Here is a 17,637-nt window from a genome sequence, read left to right on the forward strand (position 1 = left end):
AATAGGCCAAGCAATGAAGAGCTTCCTATCATCTGGTACATTTATTTTTATTATTTTTACTCTCATCTGAATCCATTTCATACGGAAATTATATTTCTTGAATATCTGTCATTTCGGGAAGTTTTTTAAATGGGTAAGTATTGGTTTGTTTGAAAACATGCGGAGAAATTTCAACTTGCCGCGATTGGCGCAGGAAAACTTCGGACCCTAGTCGGTATCGTAAAAAGCTGGAAGGTTCAGGGGCGCGCAATTAGCCAATCAGATTCAAATATTTAGGTTTCCGGTCTGCTGGGATTCTTCAGGAAAAAAAAGCTCTATCTCGGTCAGTAATTTCTTTCCATCTTGTTAATTCGTGCACGCGGCTGTTCTACTCGTGGAGCAAACTGTACTAGGTTTGTGTCCATAATTCGATAATAGCAAGGATCATAGCTCACTTGATTTCATGATATCCGCAGTTTAATATATGAGTCCCGGGGGGGGGGTACTGCCATATATGGGCTATATAGGTATGTGCCGCTGTGAAGGGTATGGTTTTCAAGCAGTTTACTCTAGCATAGGGTATATAAATCAGAGCGTTTGGGTCTAGAATAGGGTATCATTTTTCACGAAACTGACCAGTCGCTTGAAGATTTTATCAAGACTAAGGAAACCAGAAATTCCCGCTCAAAAATATTAAAAAGTCGAGTCGGCAAAGTTTAAATTTGCGCAACTCAGCCTCAACAGTGTCAATAAATGGCTATCATGAGAAACTTCTGGATATTATTAACTCTCAAGTATCGGTATTTAGACGGAAATCGGTGGGAGTTTACTCTAGTATAGGGTAGCAAAATTCAGCTGAACTAGCTCTGGTATAGGCTAAGGGTTCCAGGGTCCCAGCGGCACATCCCCACCCAGAAATTCCTAAAGTACCCCCCCCGGGATATGAGTGATTTGAAAAATCATATCGTTCGTTGATCATTCATCACTGGAACATTTAAAACTACGAATTACCAGCTCCTAACATCAGTGTCTTCAGAGTTCAATTAGTGAGAGAGTCGCATGCGTGACTCGTGTGACGGCAGAGTGGACATGCGTTTTTCAAAGCACAAACCCCGAGACCAGGCCCTAAAATTACAGACCAGCATCTATGGACATCATGCACAGAAGAATGACTGATTTATTTTTAGATAAAAAGGGCTACAATGAGCTCCCTGATTTGCTGAATGCCATTTTTTAAAGCATTTAAAAAAGTCCTAAAACAATAATCTGATAGAATAAATATTGATCTCATCGTAAATGTGTACACTGAATAAATTAAAATCACAATAATTTCAATAACTTAACAGAGCTATGCTTGTATTGGTAGACAAGAAACAAAGACATAGTCTTTGATGACACTTACATAATAACTTAAATCTAATAGATTAAGATAATGTTATAAAATGGGATTTGAAAATTTCTTTTCAAGAAATGAATTGTGTATTTCTTATCTAATCATGCTACTGAAGTTTAAACATCACCTCAACATACTGGACACAACAAAAATCATCCAACCAAATCTACTTGAGTGCACTCTAAATTTCTAGACAAAAATGAACTTGATTCCGTTTTGTTTATAATATTAGTTGCACAATGAGCTTGCAGTTTCGTTAACCCTTTCAGTCCTCAGAGAGTGAGATGTTTTTACTCTATCTAATGCCAGATGATTTTATTTATCAATGGTGGCCGCTTCAGGGACGAATGGGTTAACAAAATGCAAGTCCACTCAAAATCTGTCCCCATTAATGGTAAGTTTACATTGCAAATGGCTCCCAGAGCTTCCCTGCTAGCAAAGGTCTCTTTTCCGTTTGTGTTGTACAGGAAAAGAGACCTCTCTTTGTTTCAACCGCCGTCCACAACTTCAAACCGCATGTCCCATGATATGTTCGCTGTGCCCCGTGCATTCCTTTACAGTAATTCTGCTGTTGTTAGCCCACACAACAAGAAGTATCAAAAGAGGATTCGGTTGCTAAGTAACCACTGGGGATGCTCAACACAGTGAGTTTCCGTCGACATGTGCATTAAGTGGAAAAATTCCACTAAAATTGTTAGATGACATACTACATGTATATTTGAATCAAATAATTTATGGGTATTACTGTATTACTGTACGATACATTACATCAAATGTCATTTCTTTACTTGGAAAAGTACCAGTAACCGTGAACTTCACCAAAACCTGTCATAGTGTGCTAAACTCTGTAACAAGTTGCTGCACTGCATACTCCACACCTTTTTCTTTCCGTAACATTTTCCCATACGAGGCAGCCATAGTACGAATGTCATCACGTGCTACATTGACAAGTGCCGAAGCAAATGACTCTGGTTTGAGTGACCTTGGGTGTCCAACAGATTCACCCACACCCATCCAAGAAACTTTATCTCCCCAGTAGGATTGATCAAACATAAATGGACAAACAACCTGTGGAATGCCACACTTCAATGCCATGCCAACAGTTCCACTACCACCATGATGGACCACAGTTTGACACAGAGGAAAGAGCTGGGAATGTGGCACATACTGCATGATGCAATGGATGTTGCAGTTTTGGAAATTTTTGCATAACATTTCCCACGACTTAAGAATGTTAGACTTTGGGTTGAGCTGTAGAAGTGCCTTCTTTCCACACTGAACAAGACCTGCAAGGAAAAATAACGACAAATACTGGCAGGAAGGTATGGTTCATGTGTTCTTCATGTTTTCTTTCTACTGGCCTGTGCAGCTGGCGGTTTTGCCCCAATACCCTTGGGGTTTGATCGCTCGCTCATCTGACAAAACCTTTGTTCTTCCAATAATCATTACACTGTAAACTGAGTGCATGCAAACTACTGCTTTTCCATTTTGAGTCCATATAATGCACACATTTCTGAGGCCATGTAATGCACTCATTAACCCGCGTCTACATTGTAAAATGAAGCCCTTTCATCAATTACTGGTATACCAAAGCAGTTGCATCAACTAAAAATCTTAGAAACAAACTTGTCACAGTAAACACACCCTTTTCTCACTTCCCCCTCCAATGCTAATTCTTGTCTAATCAACGTAATCAATAGCTTTCACACTCAAGGAGGAGGGCTGCAGTAGAGAGAGACAGGATAAAAAACACTGCATGGGTTTTTAGACGGTTCCATTGAAATGTATGTTTATTTTGTTTAGACTTATTATTTTACAAACGTATACAGTATATGAAACTGTCTTGCACTAAAAATGCATTTAACATATCTCAATAGACAGTGCCAGTTTGAAGGTACATGTAAAAGACTTGAACTGTTGGTCAAATGGTGTCACAGTGACTATGAAACTCCCCTTGGGCACACAAAACTGATTAAAAAACAGTCACTGTGGCAAATTTAGTATTTAAATGTATAGACAGAGGACTCTGGTTACCAGCCCAACACCTCTTTAATATTTTTAATAGGGTCCCAAAAATTAATGGTTTTAGCTATCCTATTCTTTGGTTTAATAAGAGCCACAAGATGCCTACACTTATAAGCACTAAACATAGTACTAGGAGTCAAAACTTTATAAAAAACAATATTAACAGCTCTCAAAAAAATGGGTAGAGACAACATTGTTTTTGGAAAATTAATTTTTTGCACAAAACAATGACCATACCTTCATTTAGAATACAAAGCAGTTCAACACAGTCAATGCTGGAAAAGAATCCCAGCTCTTCCATCGAACCAAAGCCAATGTAAACTGGACGGTCATCATATTTTTCAACCCCTGACAGGAAGTCTACTAAAGCGCTGGACCCCGACGAGGGATGATACACACTGATGTCATCAATTATCTCTGATGATTCATCCAGAAACCAATAACTGCACAGAATAACACTGTTGAGAAATAATGGTCAACAGCATTAGATTGATACATACACTGTTACTTTGTTCAAGGCAATAACTTGGTGATCTGCACATAAGACTGTTCATTCAATGAATGATCCCATGAAAAGTGTTAAAAGTACACCAGCTTAATCACAAGTCATTCCCTCTGTCCTCTGGCAGGTAAATAAAGAAGCACATGAAAACCCAAACATTGATTGATCATCCATTAATTTAAGCAGCCAAAAGGTCAACAACCCTAAAGGTCAGTTTACAGAAAACAATTTGTCGGCCCAACATTATCGGAGCACGAATCGTACGTGTATTTTGACATCCGATTTGCAACAATCATGGAAAAACTGTGTTGGTGAAATAGCAGAAAAAGATCAATCATATGTCAAAGTTGGTAGAAACTATGTTCATTATGTTCAAGTCCTAAAATTGTGGGTAAGACTTTGAAGTATTTTCCATTTCAAACAAACACTGCTCTAGTGCCTTTTAACCATGGTTTGGTTCTGGCCCCAGAAGGCAAAATGTACACAAATTGAAGTACAATATAATAATAATAATAATAATAATAATAATAACAATAATAATAATAATAATAATAATAATAATTAACAATTATTGGATGAGTTTCAGCAAAATATTGTGATTTGTCAGTGGCGAGCAGATCAACAGCCATGCATTTTCATATACACCAAACTTCTGTAGCTCCTCGATGTTGATATTTGGATTTCTTTGGAAATAATTTTCAAAGCCCTTCTTAATCATTATGATACCTGCAGAGCTCTGATGATATAAAAATATACATATGGGCACAGTTTTGGTTTTGAGGACCCCATCATTTTGACAGAGCTAGAGTGTTTCTTTCAGTAGGGATACATGCAACTACGGTATATCAATCAACATACAAGTTTTCCCTCTTGATCTTTGGTGATATTGTCAGGCCTGTTAGATCTTATGTCTTTATTACTGTGAGCTGGCATGTCTTTTACTAACCTGCTTGGCCAGTACTGTGGTTTTTCAATCACTTTAGGACTGATCCCATACAGCAAAGTGGTGGATGGAGGAAGAGGATCATCAGGTCTCAACTCAGCATAAGGACACACTGGAAGACCAATACTGTCACAAAACTCACCAAAATCATCCAAGAAAAGTCTCCACATCCAATGGTCAATGTCGCCATAACTCACACGACCTACACAAAAGATAATCATGGATGTCGCTTGTCTGAATTTTAATAGGTCTTGTGTTGGTGCTTTGTCAATGTTTGCTGTCAGAAATTAAAGGAAATTTAAAGAAGGGATGTCGTTTACTGCAGTTTCACTAATAACATGCTGGTGCTACTTTTTAGGCCATGTCGCTTGTTGGAATTTACCCTGGCAGAGCCCCATGAATGCTGGCAAAATTTGAAAACCTCAGTTACAAAACTGCGTGTTTGGGGCCATAATAAAATGATATTCCACACTGTTTTCAGTTTTAAACATGGAGGAACTATCATGAAAGGGGTCATTTCACGTTCTGCTTTTGTTCGAATTCATTCAAGCACAGCTGATTATCCAAGATGGCGATCAACAAACAGCAACAAAGAGATGGAACCTTAAAAGATATTTCCTGTTGAACAAAAAGCGATGGTTATTAACACAACAACAGATACAGTATCACATGTTATAACACGTTACTGACCACATTGCCATTACTCAGCATGGCATCTGACAGGATGCGTCGATGCGGATCCGCATAATTCCCTAAAATCCCCATCCTACGCATAATTATGATATTTTCCGCATAAAACTGAAGAAATGCCTGATATTAGTGATAAAGCAGCTGCTTACCATCCTCACTGTAAACACAAAAGCCAAAGAGATTGACTACTTTGAAACGCTTATTTTCCTGAACATTGAACAAAACACGCCATTTTGTTCGCAAGATGAATTCCACACATTTTTCGGGAATGAGCTCAGGACTCTAGTTAAACCGTTTTCATAACGTACCGCAAGCCGCAAGTTATAGTAGCCGCAAGTTATAGTAGCAAATTAAATTGCATCATTTGTAAGTATAGGGACAATCATCGCGAAGTTGTACAAAACAAAGAGCCCGCAATAATTATGTATGTGTAAAACCACTGAAAATGGTGAATAATCAAGGGAATGGATCGAGGTTCAACCACATCACAATTTTGCTCCATATCTCCAAATTGAAACGAAATTGATCATGACGAGAAACAAAATATATTTTTTTATTGCTTTATTTATTTTAGAAAAAGTTCGGCAAAATGCCGATCATTAACCCTTTTATTTTAATGGTGAAAGCTGGTCGCAAAATGGCGACTCGTCCAGATATCTGAATCACAAAGGGAACAAATTCAGTCGTAAATGCGACTGTATTGGTCGCAATTTCAAGTCCTGAACCATAAGCACGTAAATACATTAAACAGGCCTAATTATTACTTCTTAAAAATGTTTAAATTTCCGCATAATCAACACAATGTCATGTTTACGCATAATAAGGCCAAAAATTTCCGCATAATCTTTAATTTTTTTCCGCATCCTATCAGAAGCCCAGCATTAGAGGCTTTTTTATTGCACAAAATTAATTATTACAGATTTCTGTATGCCATAACAGCAATCATTCGCATGTGCCTAAGGCACCATGTCTCTTACAGTGCATCTTCGTCATGCATCTATAGGATGCAAATTTGTGATACCACTGTCCTGCTTTCTTCTATCTTCTGCTTAACCCATTCACACCTCAAACGCCCTAGGACGCCCCCATTGAAGATTTTAATTGTTTGGCATTAGACAGAGTAAAATCTATTAATTAGTGTCACTCTCATGATCAGGGGTCAGGGGTCGATAGGTTAATGACTGAGTTTAACCCGTTCACACCTCAAAAAACAAAATAATATTGGTGCAAAAATAAATAAATATTGATACACAGGTTTTAGGAAGAGCAGAAGGAAGTTTTCAGGAAATATTGGTTGAGAAAAAATATCTTGCCATCAGAAACAAAATGTACAATGTACGACATGAAAACAACTTAAATTTTGAACAGAGAAACATAAAAGGTTACCATCAGCGAAAAATATTTTGGGAGATTTTTGCTATATTCAATTTTTCTATTGTAGTTTTGGCTGCACGAGTTAGTCGCAAAATCGAAAGTGACATCGAATTCAGCGGGCGCCGTGATCAAGTTACCTGGCATGTTTACTCGCGAAACAAGGGATACTTCTGTGTCAAAATGATGCCAAGACACTGGGTTTTTGTTTTTGTTAGTTTTTTTTTTGTTTTGTTTCTGCAAAGTCAAAAATTTACTTTCCTAGAAAGTATGAAAAATATGTACGAAAAATGGATGGTTACCCCCTATTTTCATTTCACATTCCAATAACTAAGATCTACTTTTCTGCATTGTCATACCCCAGGGAAAAATTTCCTCTTCTTAGGTGGCATGGCCCTTAATTATTCACTGCAAAACTGTTATGTTATAATAATTATTATATAGAGCGGTTTTCAATTAAGTGTCGAAAGTAATTAGCGAATTACTGTGGTTTTGCATTACTTCATTCAGTGATTGGTTCAAAGTTCTTGCGCCAGTTTTTCACCCAATCAGAAGTGAAAACAAAACCAATCGTGGCTTGTGCGTGCACATTTTCCCGCGCTTTGTGTCGGCTTCGTGTAATTACTTTGAGTTTTAAATGGTTTACTGGATTGTCTTCGTCCTTTTTGATTGGCCAAAGCAATTACTTTGGTTTTGGTTTTACGGCACTCATTTGAAAACCGCTCTATTGCTCAGGGATTAACCCTTTCACCCCTTGACCAGCCTAAACCGGCCATAATTAGTATTATACTTTGTCTAACACCAGACGATTTTACTCATCAATGGGGAACCCCCAGGAGTCAATGGGTTAAGATAGTAATTTCATAAAAGCCATGGAACACCTTTCTCAAATGAATACAAGTTGAGAACCTTGCTACACATCCTTGTAAGTGCCTTGTGTGTAGTTTGGGCTTTTCTTACTACCAGCTACTTAACCCATTGACTCCTGGGGGTGCCCCATTGACAAGTGAACTCGTCCGGAGTTACACATAGTAAAAAAATAAGTATGGTGGGTTTTATTAAAAAATATAGACCAGTTTGTTTCTGCTAGGTTAAGCACAAAAGGGGCCATTATATATACTGTACATGTGCAAGGGTTAGTTTGTAAGGCACACAGGAAAAAAGAGCGCCCATACACTCAAAACATTTTGAGCATTAGTGATTTAAACCCATGGAATTTTCTCCAAAAACATTTTGCACTTTGTTGACTCTCAGCCACTGGCCTATTCGTTCTGAAGTCTGAGGAAAAAGGTCTATGTTTTGTTTCTCATTTGATTTTGGCAATGTTTTCAAAAATGAAGCTTAACCCATTGACTCCTAAAAAAAGACTTAGTAGATTTTACTCTTTCAAACACCAAACGATTTTATGCGTCAATGTGGGGTGGTCTTGGAGTCAATGGGTTAATTATTTAAACCAGTGGGGAAAAGTCCAAGGCAAACTTTTTAAGGTTAATTCTAGGCCGCATGCAAAATTTTAGCCGATTTTGCGCACAATAATATTGAAACAGCCCAAAATCTGACAGAGCCCTTTAGTTTTCATGCTTTTCACAGTTTGTCAGTGATTTTATGCCTGAATGGACATGTACATGACTGTATTTGATCACTTCAAACAATGAAATAATCTTACATAACATTTGACAAAATGTATAATAGACTTTCTTGTTAGTTTTCTGATAGAAGAAAAAAGACATTTCAAAATAAATACCTCGGGGTGACTCGCGTAGTCTCTCATACAAATCAGGATAAGCATCGACAAATTTGCTCTCAAATGTCACAGGGGGTGTTCTAACAAAATCAATGAAAACCAGATTAGGTACAAATAATCAATAACAATCATTTTTATTACGATAAGAAGTCAAGACGTTTTGACCTCACTGAGGTCATTTTAAAGTGCGAGTAAAAACATACAAGTATAAAACATACATTGTAAGCATACATGTAAATATCTTTCTAACTGTTCAAAATAGTTTAAAAATATTAATAGTTAAAAATGTCACAAACGCTAAAATGCAATACAATATGTAACATAAGTGGTAAATACTTGTGAAGTTAACAAACTGAAAGGGAACAGAAAACAATGAAACAATAAACAACAATAAGCTTTTTTGATCCAAACAAATCCTTTTGCGACGATCGTATCACACTGTTTAATGTTTCGAGTTGGTTTCAGTTCTTAAACACATTGACCCCTGGGAATGAGACTGTAGCACCGTATGAATGGATGTAAAATCTATTGTCTTAACGTGTTAATTGTAAGTTGTTACTTGCAAATTTATTCATAAAAATAGTATAAGTTCCAGTCCATGTGTAATTGTTAGTCTTGCCAGAAGCAGTTGACGTGTCGTTTTTGCGAACAGGATAACATTGGACTCGATGAAATTTAGAACTTTTTACCACAGTTTTGTAAGCATTCGTCTCATTCGTTTGTATATTTCCAGCCTCACAATTCATGTAAACTTCATTTGTACCTTAAATTGTTTGTAAATTTAATTTATCCTTTCAGTTGAATCGTATATGATCTGGTAACAACGAATTCAAGCTGTGGCAACTAGTCTTTTTATATTTAACTGTGGCGGCTACGGCCGTCCACAGAGACTCTTATTCAGTGTCTGATGCCAGACTTACTGACGTCAACTGGGGACATCCTAGGGTGTTTGAGGTGTCAATGGATCAATAAATAACATTTTGAATATACTGGTAAGACAATCAAATTAACTTTGTTCTGACACTTTCTTAAAATTTGAAAAACTTTTTTCAATGTCATTCGCCTCCTTATCATGCTGCTCTCTGAGATGGTTTCTGACTGGCGATCCTTTGTGTTCTTCAATCCGTTGGTTTAGGTGTTTGTTTGACGCATAACCTACACAACCTCAGCATCACACACTCAGGTCACCACACAATGCTGATTTTCAATGGGGGAGGGGGAAGCTTGTCTTTCCTCACTTTGATCTTTGATTTCGACTTGATTTTTCATCTTGTGCATGTTGTAGTTTAAACTTAGGTTAAACTACTGTTACAGTTAACACTACTGGATGCTCTGCCCATTGAGTTACAAGAACTTACAGTGAGCTAGTAGGCACTTTATCCAGGTTCTTAGACAAGGTGTCCTGCTGGTATGCAGGCTTGACAATGTCATTTTATTCAATGTGATAATGCAACTATAATTTGTCAATGTTGGTATCATGTGTCCACAAGAAAGATGATAGGCTACACAGTAGTTACTTTGCAACAGTGGATGGTAAGATTTGAACCACTTATTAATTTATTTTAATGAACTGAACTAATTCTTTCAACCAGTCTTGAGAGAATTCCCTTCACAACCAGAATAATCAATTGTAGAGTGAGGATAATTAAGTTACATGTAGGTTACTATAAAATAGATTTGTTGGTTCTCCACTCAGCTCAGCTGGGATGTTTTTCACCATGGTTGTATTCCACTCTCTCCTTCCCCTGAAACCTACTGGTAACTTTTGATTTTATTTATCTGATCTGTGTAATTGATTTGTAATGTCCCCAATTTGAAGAAGACAAGATTTGTCTTCGGCTAAATTACCTCTTGCTAGTTCTTAACAGTTCAAGGGCGGTACTTAAAATTATTACAGCCCATGTTTTTCCCCTTAGATTTATTAGGAGGAAAGCTAAAATTTCTGAAAAAGTTTAAAGTCCTTCCCTCAAGTGTCTTGGAAGAAATATATTTCAAAGGGATTGTACCAAGCATCACTTAATTCATCACTATTTGGGGATCTTTCTCACCATCTGCATTCTATACTTTGGAACATTTGCACCTGAAAGCAGCCAAACTAATCCACAAACTCCCTACCGAAACTCCTGACACTGACGTTCTTGAACTTGTAAAATGGAAACCACTAGTCTATATTTACAAGCGTAGGCTCGCTTCTATAATGTACCAGGTCTATCATAATAGTTTACCTGATCAAATCACAGCCCTATTCGAAACATGCAACACTAATACTTAAATTATAATTTAAGGCGTATTAATTACTTCTCGCATGAACGGTACAATAGCAACATTGGCTGAAATAGTGTAAGGTATAGAGGGCCCATTGTTTGGTATTTAATTCCTGAAGCCATCAAGGACGCTTCCTCCTATCAACTTTTTAAACAAAAACTTAGACAGGCCTCAAAGATACTGGACCAAATTCAATTCGAAAAAGAGGTCTGTCTGATAACATCAAAACAATCAGATTTTTTATATTTTTAGTTTTTAAATTTTAGAAGTTTTAATTTATTATTTTCATTTTTAAGGTTTTGTAAATATAGATTTCAATTAAGTTGTTGGCAGGTCCACACCAGCCTTCAGGTTGCCGCAAACTGACCTGCCTTAACAAATAGTATAATTTTTATGTATGTATATGTATGTATGTACCGCCCAAGTGCGAAGGCCATTTATAAATATACGGGGAAAAACAAGGGGCCGTAATTTACAGTAAGGACCAAGAAAATGAGAATAGAACGATATTTATCATACATGTATCTCTGTGGTAATAAGCTGCGCAGGAAAGGAAACTAGTGAAAGTCATGTGGAAGGTTCAACCGCCATAAAAATACCTGGGATATGAAAAAATTATTAATGATAAAACTTCCTGGCTTTTTAACATAGTTGCTTGCAAGATTCAAACACTTTTATATCTTTATGCAACAAAAAAGACATGAAAAACTTGCTAGAGAATGTTTTATCGAAATTCCCAAGTTAGCAGACTGTACTGTAGAATATGGCCTGCTAATTTTAATAGCCAATCTCTGCACACATACTATAATTATACTAAATAAGCATTAAACTTTAATATTAAAGGGGTGACAATGATAACTGTTCCTTTTCTTTGAATTCCTTTTAAGGCTTAGTGTGTTCTAACAGACAATTTTTTTACAAAGCAACTTAAATGTTTGGTAATAAGATCAAATCTGATTGGTGGGTTGATTAAAGGTGGTTTCTGAAATTGCAATTATTGTAATATACAATAGTTTACTGCGGTAGCCGCAAATGTAACAACTGAGACCGATTGCACAATCATGAGTATCATTATTTTCACCTTGTAACAGCAAATGGAGATGCAGCAACGCATGGTACATCAAAGTACTTTGCAATGAACCATCCTTCACAAGCAAACAAATTGAAAACAATTGCATCAGCTCCTCTGCAAGCTCTCAAACTACCATGCATCTCCATTATTCTTTCCTGCTGCTGGCCCTTGGAAAAACCTCTTCCACCACACACTTGAAGCTAATCAATAAGAAATCAATAAAACAACTTAGTTGAGTTCATTCGTGCTTAATCCTGATTTATGGGTATTTCTTTATGAGCTGGGCACTTATTAGCCAAAGATCACACCTTGCTTTGAGCAAAGAGGGCAAATTACGGACTAAAATCATCTCTTTTCAGAACTGCAAAATTGAAAATGTCAACACCCAATTTGATTGTTCTCATAATAAATTAATAATTGTAAATATGAGTAGGGGAACAGGGAGGGCGCAGTGGCCACCAATGTGGCCCGGGTTCAATTCCCAGAATCAGAGCCATATGTGGGTTGAGTTTGTTGGTTCTCAGCTGCTCCAAGAGATTTTTCTGCGGGTACTCCAGTTTTCCACTCTCCACAAAAAGCAACATTTGATTAATTGATTTGAGTTTAGTTAAGTTCATTGGCGTCCTCCATTAGCGTTCTTGTACTAAGTCCACTGACACTAATAAATAAAGTTATCATAATATTATTGTTATTAGGAATAAGAGAAGTAAAAAGCTGTCACACCTCCAATTTTTCAATGTTACGGGGTTCAGTATCTGTTCCAAGTTCATCCACTGCTGCAAAGTCAATGTTGTGCTTTTTAAGAATGTCATCAAATTTGAGCCTATGGCAAGAATGGGTAGCCAGTGTGCAGGAATCACTGGAGTTTGCATGTCTAGAAAAAAAATAAATACATTTTTATCACACATCAAATCCCAGTGTGTTAGAAACCATTGATGCCCCCAAGAGCAGTAAAAGCAAACATTAATTTTGTAGAAGGAATAAGTGTTTTCTACATGTAAAGTGACATGACATAATTTGAACCAGATGATCCGTGAGCGTTAAGTGGGTTGCCTGTGGTACATGTTACACAAAAACAGAGGGCACTGAGTTGGGTTGTATTGAGGGTGCTAAAAGTGTATTTTCCCAGGTTGGAGTTATGCCGAAAATAACAAGTGGACAAAAAAAAAAAAAAAAGCCTAGGAATCTAGCAGGCAGTCCTCGTAACTGCTACAATGGAAAAAACAGGTTACTGGATCATGCTCGAATGTGGCATATTTCTCATCATCCCTGGAGCTGCTCAGTCTGGAAACAAAACACTACTTATTTACGAGGGTGAACTACTTACACAATGAGGTTGAGTAGCCAATCAAAAAAGAGTTTGTAATTGAAAATCTAAACACTGAGATGCAAAACAAACTTTCCAACATGTGAACCTGAATTATCACAAATGATAATGCTTACAAAGTTAACACAAAAGCAAAGGACATGGCTCATATTGGCAAAAGGTCTGGATACATGTAGTACCAGACATGTTACAATAATTATTTTAAGAAATCTTCTGTCATCTTCAGTTTGAATTACAAAGTACATAGTTGAGTACCTACATGTAGTGTGTGCAAATTAAATGCTAATAAACTATAAGGACAAAAGGACTTGAATATGAATAGCTTTTTTTATCTTAAGCTGGAAGGTGGTGATCTAGGATACTGAAACAATCATTAGAGAGTGAGGTGCAGCATTGCTGAGAATTTTGTAAGTCGCATGTTTAAAAATGTGAGAGACCCTATCACTGAACCTGTGATCAAGTACGCCCGTAGAAAAATGCCGGGTGATTTTGCCGACATAGCAGGCAATACCGTCCGCACACGAAAACTTGTATACCACACCCGCACAGAGCCCACAAGGGACAGGATCTTTTACACCAAACATCTTACTGATTTTAAAGGATGAAAAAACTAACTTAATACCAAATATGCTGTTACAATATCATTTAACGAATTGGCGCAGCTTTTTTGCGTGAGATTATAGAAAAAGGACCAATGTAAGGTAATTTAAAGTAAAAGGTATGAGTAGTGTCAGAGAGGGAGCTGGGGATCACAATCTTGAAAGGTAAATGTAAGGTAACAATTAATAATTCATTTTCAACTAGATGGACTGGAAAAAGATTCTTTTGAAGGATATTGGTGAGTTTCATGATGTCCTCGTGAAAACCCAACCAATTGTTTATTGGAGGATTGCTCCGATTGGTTACAGAAACGCCGAGAAGGATTTGAACAGGAATGATGTTTAGGCTCTGTTTACAGCTGCAACTGTTGCTTTAACTTAATTTTTTTTTTCAAAAATCTTTAAAGGAAGAGCAGAGAGAATGCATCCAAAGAATGGTTTGTCTACAAGACATTATAGTTGTACTTCCTACGGGATTTGGCAATCGTTTGTACTTGTGGTAAGTCCTTTGGAATACACTCAGAAGCAACAAGTCGAGAATCCAAAGAGAGCAGAATAGAACTAAGTGCTGCCACAATTGGGAAATCAGCCAAGCTTGACAGAGAAAAGCTCTGAACAATGGTTTAGTGATATACTTTTTATCAAAATGATAGTTGAGTAGCTGCTGCTGGAAAACTAGAATTTCTCAAAGTCCATTTTCCTCAGAGATATTAGCATCTTTTATTGGCATCTTAAAATTTGAGTTTACATAAAGTTTGATTGCACCTGATAACGTGAGGGATTCAGGCTTTTCTGTGATTTTGTCTTGAAATTCTTTGTGCCTGGATGATTTGAACAGAGAAACAGCACAAACTGTCAAGCAGGATTTGCAGAAATATGTTACTAAGCTTTGATTGTATAGATAAAGTCTGACTTCCCAGACATTCCAGCTGGAGTGCTCACATTTATAGCATGACACAAGAAAACATCACTCTTGACTGGTGGGCGGCAGACGACTCGCTAAGAAATTGAAATCAGGCGTACCTTTTCGCGCCTGTCTAAAAACGGTATGCCTGCTCGCAGGTTAAGTTTCTGGAAAATGATTAAATGGTTTATGGTATTCACAGCAAAAGACTCAGCCATCTTCACTCCCACATGACTTACAACAAACAACAACAAATTTTGCATTATTTTAATTATAGTAATCACAAAATCTAGTGGGAAATTAGGGACCTGAAACAATACCCTCTCATTACTAACTCTGTGTAAACAATTTAGAAGCTACATAAAAAACTCCTGCTTCGTTTTCCATCAGAGGTGACAAACACCTTGAAACAATAAAAGCACTTGGCCTTTTATCAGTTTCTCATGAAATAGTTTCACTCGTTTTTGATATATTACATGAAACATTGTAGAGTGTAACCAGAAACCCATAAGGGTTGAAACGTGTAACAGCCCCTTACGTGCTGGGAAACAAGCTTCTGAATATTCAATTTGCTAAATACCATTTTGGAACAACAAGAGAGAAACATTCACCCAATCAGTTTGCAAGAACACCGTGACGCAATACTACCAATGTTCTCGTGTGAAATTAACTGGAGCGAGGGGTTCCCAAATATGGAACTTAGCACAGAAATATTCGGAAGCTGTGAACGCGCGTTATACGTTTGAACCCTTACGGGTTTCTGGTGTAACTTAACAGTTCTTTTATAAAGAGTGGATCTGTCTGCAATACTGCCTCTTCATACAATCAACTAAAGGCAGGCAAGGATACAAATGTGCATATTAGAGCAACACTAGGTTTAAATTGCCGTCTACTAACTGACTCCCTGGTTTTTAGCAGAGCTCCGCGCACCAAAAATATGGTAATCCATCTGTACGAGAAAATTTGGTTTTGGTCACTTTACAACTGTACACTCCTCCATGTATGCAAGTGTGACCAGTATCACTTGATCATATCGCGGGCTCAAGTTTAGAGCTCATTTAAACCCTGGCTAAACGAGACCAAGAGTTAATGAGAGCTGAAACTCTTGCTCTAGTTTGGCCAAGAACTCTCATCCACTCTCGGCTAGTCTCATCCACTCTCTAGAGCTCTCATTGAATTTGAACATTTTGTCTCGCTTGGCCGCGCATGAGAGTTTGAGCGAGAGTTTTGCGGTCAGCAGTTACTATTTTTTCCCAGCTGGCTCAGATAAAAAGGGAAAAAAATTTTTGTCTGATTCGGGGACCAAGGTCGACACTGCCAAGCCTTTTTTAGAAAAGTGGAGTCACAAGGAAATCTTTGCACTAAGGCAAAGACATTCTGAGGCAAGACCTTGTCTTGGGGATGTTTCCTCCAAAGGCTACCACAATAGGGAAGTGACTGCCAAAAAACATAACGCATTAGAAATATACACGCAGAAGCTTATTTGCGCACAAACTTCATTTTCGTGGTCTGGCTAGTCACCATATTTACGTCAGAAATGGTTTCCCTAGAGTTTTTCTTTTGTTTTGCGTGAGAAACTCGACAAACTGTCGTCAACTCTCACTCTTGTTTGGTCAACTCTCGAAACTGTCAAGAGTATAAGCTCTCATCAACTCTCACTCTTGTTTCGCCAGGGCTTTAGGTCAGCTGTTTTTTTTTTTAAGTTGACCGCTGACCAGGTACAGAGGAAAAACCCCCAGAAAGACATAACTTTCTCACATGTAGGTAATTAATTCTCAAGGTCCACACGTCCCCCAGATTTGAAGATCATGCATCTGTCTCCACTCCACAGGACAGAAACGGGGATGGTCGAGGGACAGAGCCTCATCCTCATGCGTAAACATTTTATAAGGAACCCTCATAATAGCTGGGATAGTAATTACTATTAAGATGAAATTTAAAAAACAGGTCATTGCAATCTTTAGTGCTCTATAAATGAACCTGATTGAGCAAGTGATACTCACACATTTTTAAATCCATGCTGGTGTAAAAGTGGAAGTGACGTGGACTTGAAACTTCGCACTATTAAAATATTTTGTTTGTTTACATGAAAACATTTCTCTCAGCGGGAATGGGGTCAAAACTACAGTAATAAGAGCTTTGAATGACCTCTTTTCAACTTTTGTTGACAATTACTGTCAACGCGAAAGAAAGCAATCCTTTATGGACTGATTGCACGCACCGCCAGCACAGTAAACTCAAAGCTTATCGTTTTACACTGTTTTTCTTGCGAACAATCAATATTAAACAGCAATCTTTTAATCAAAATGTACGCTAAACAATGTTTTCCAGAACTTCTGATCTTTTAAATAAAGAAATAACTTCTCGAATTCTCGATTTGATCCCGACACTTTGAGGAAACAAAAAACAGAAACGACAAGATCTTCATGATCAGCTGCGTCTGTACGTGTGGCGATAACATTTAACATAAATTATCTCGCAAACTGACCCACTTCAATAACTTACTTGAAGCCAAGAGCAATCGCCAAAATCGGGGCAACATCACCCCTAGTTCCTTTACAAAGAAAAATCACTCTCATGCTTTTCAGCGACCCAAAAAGCTCCAAATAACACTAAGCAAACGACACTGCCTGCTTCTGGCGTCTCCACTACTTGAAATCTCGTTTGCATTCTAATAAGAAACACGACGAGACGCGCGCGAGTCTCGCGCATTTCGTGAGCGATGACATTTGCATATTTTCATGCAAACAACCATTCTCGTCACCAGAGCCTCGGATCAACCTAAGGCTCTCTGAAACTCTGTGTAACAAGAAACTATTTCAA

General features: G+C 37.6%; 1 protein-coding gene across 1 annotated transcript; it reads right to left on the reverse strand.

The window, feature by feature from the left end:
- Positions 1-700: 700 nt before the first annotated feature.
- LOC137992624 (uncharacterized) lies at positions 701-17,528 on the reverse strand. Its single transcript, XM_068838061.1, has 7 exons — positions 17,320-17,528; positions 12,708-12,858; positions 11,994-12,184; positions 8,648-8,727; positions 4,846-5,044; positions 3,635-3,855; positions 701-2,658 (listed from the first exon to the last, which is right to left on the reverse strand). The coding sequence occupies exons 1-7, from the start codon at positions 17,391-17,393 to the stop codon at positions 2,201-2,203; spliced, it is 1,374 nt and encodes a 457-aa protein (XP_068694162.1). The 5' UTR covers positions 17,394-17,528; the 3' UTR covers positions 701-2,200.
- Between the last annotated feature and the right edge of the window lie 109 nt (positions 17,529-17,637).

This window comes from Montipora foliosa, chromosome 2 (genome assembly GCF_036669935.1).
Source record: "Montipora foliosa isolate CH-2021 chromosome 2, ASM3666993v2, whole genome shotgun sequence".
NCBI lineage: Eukaryota > Metazoa > Cnidaria > Anthozoa > Scleractinia > Acroporidae > Montipora > Montipora foliosa.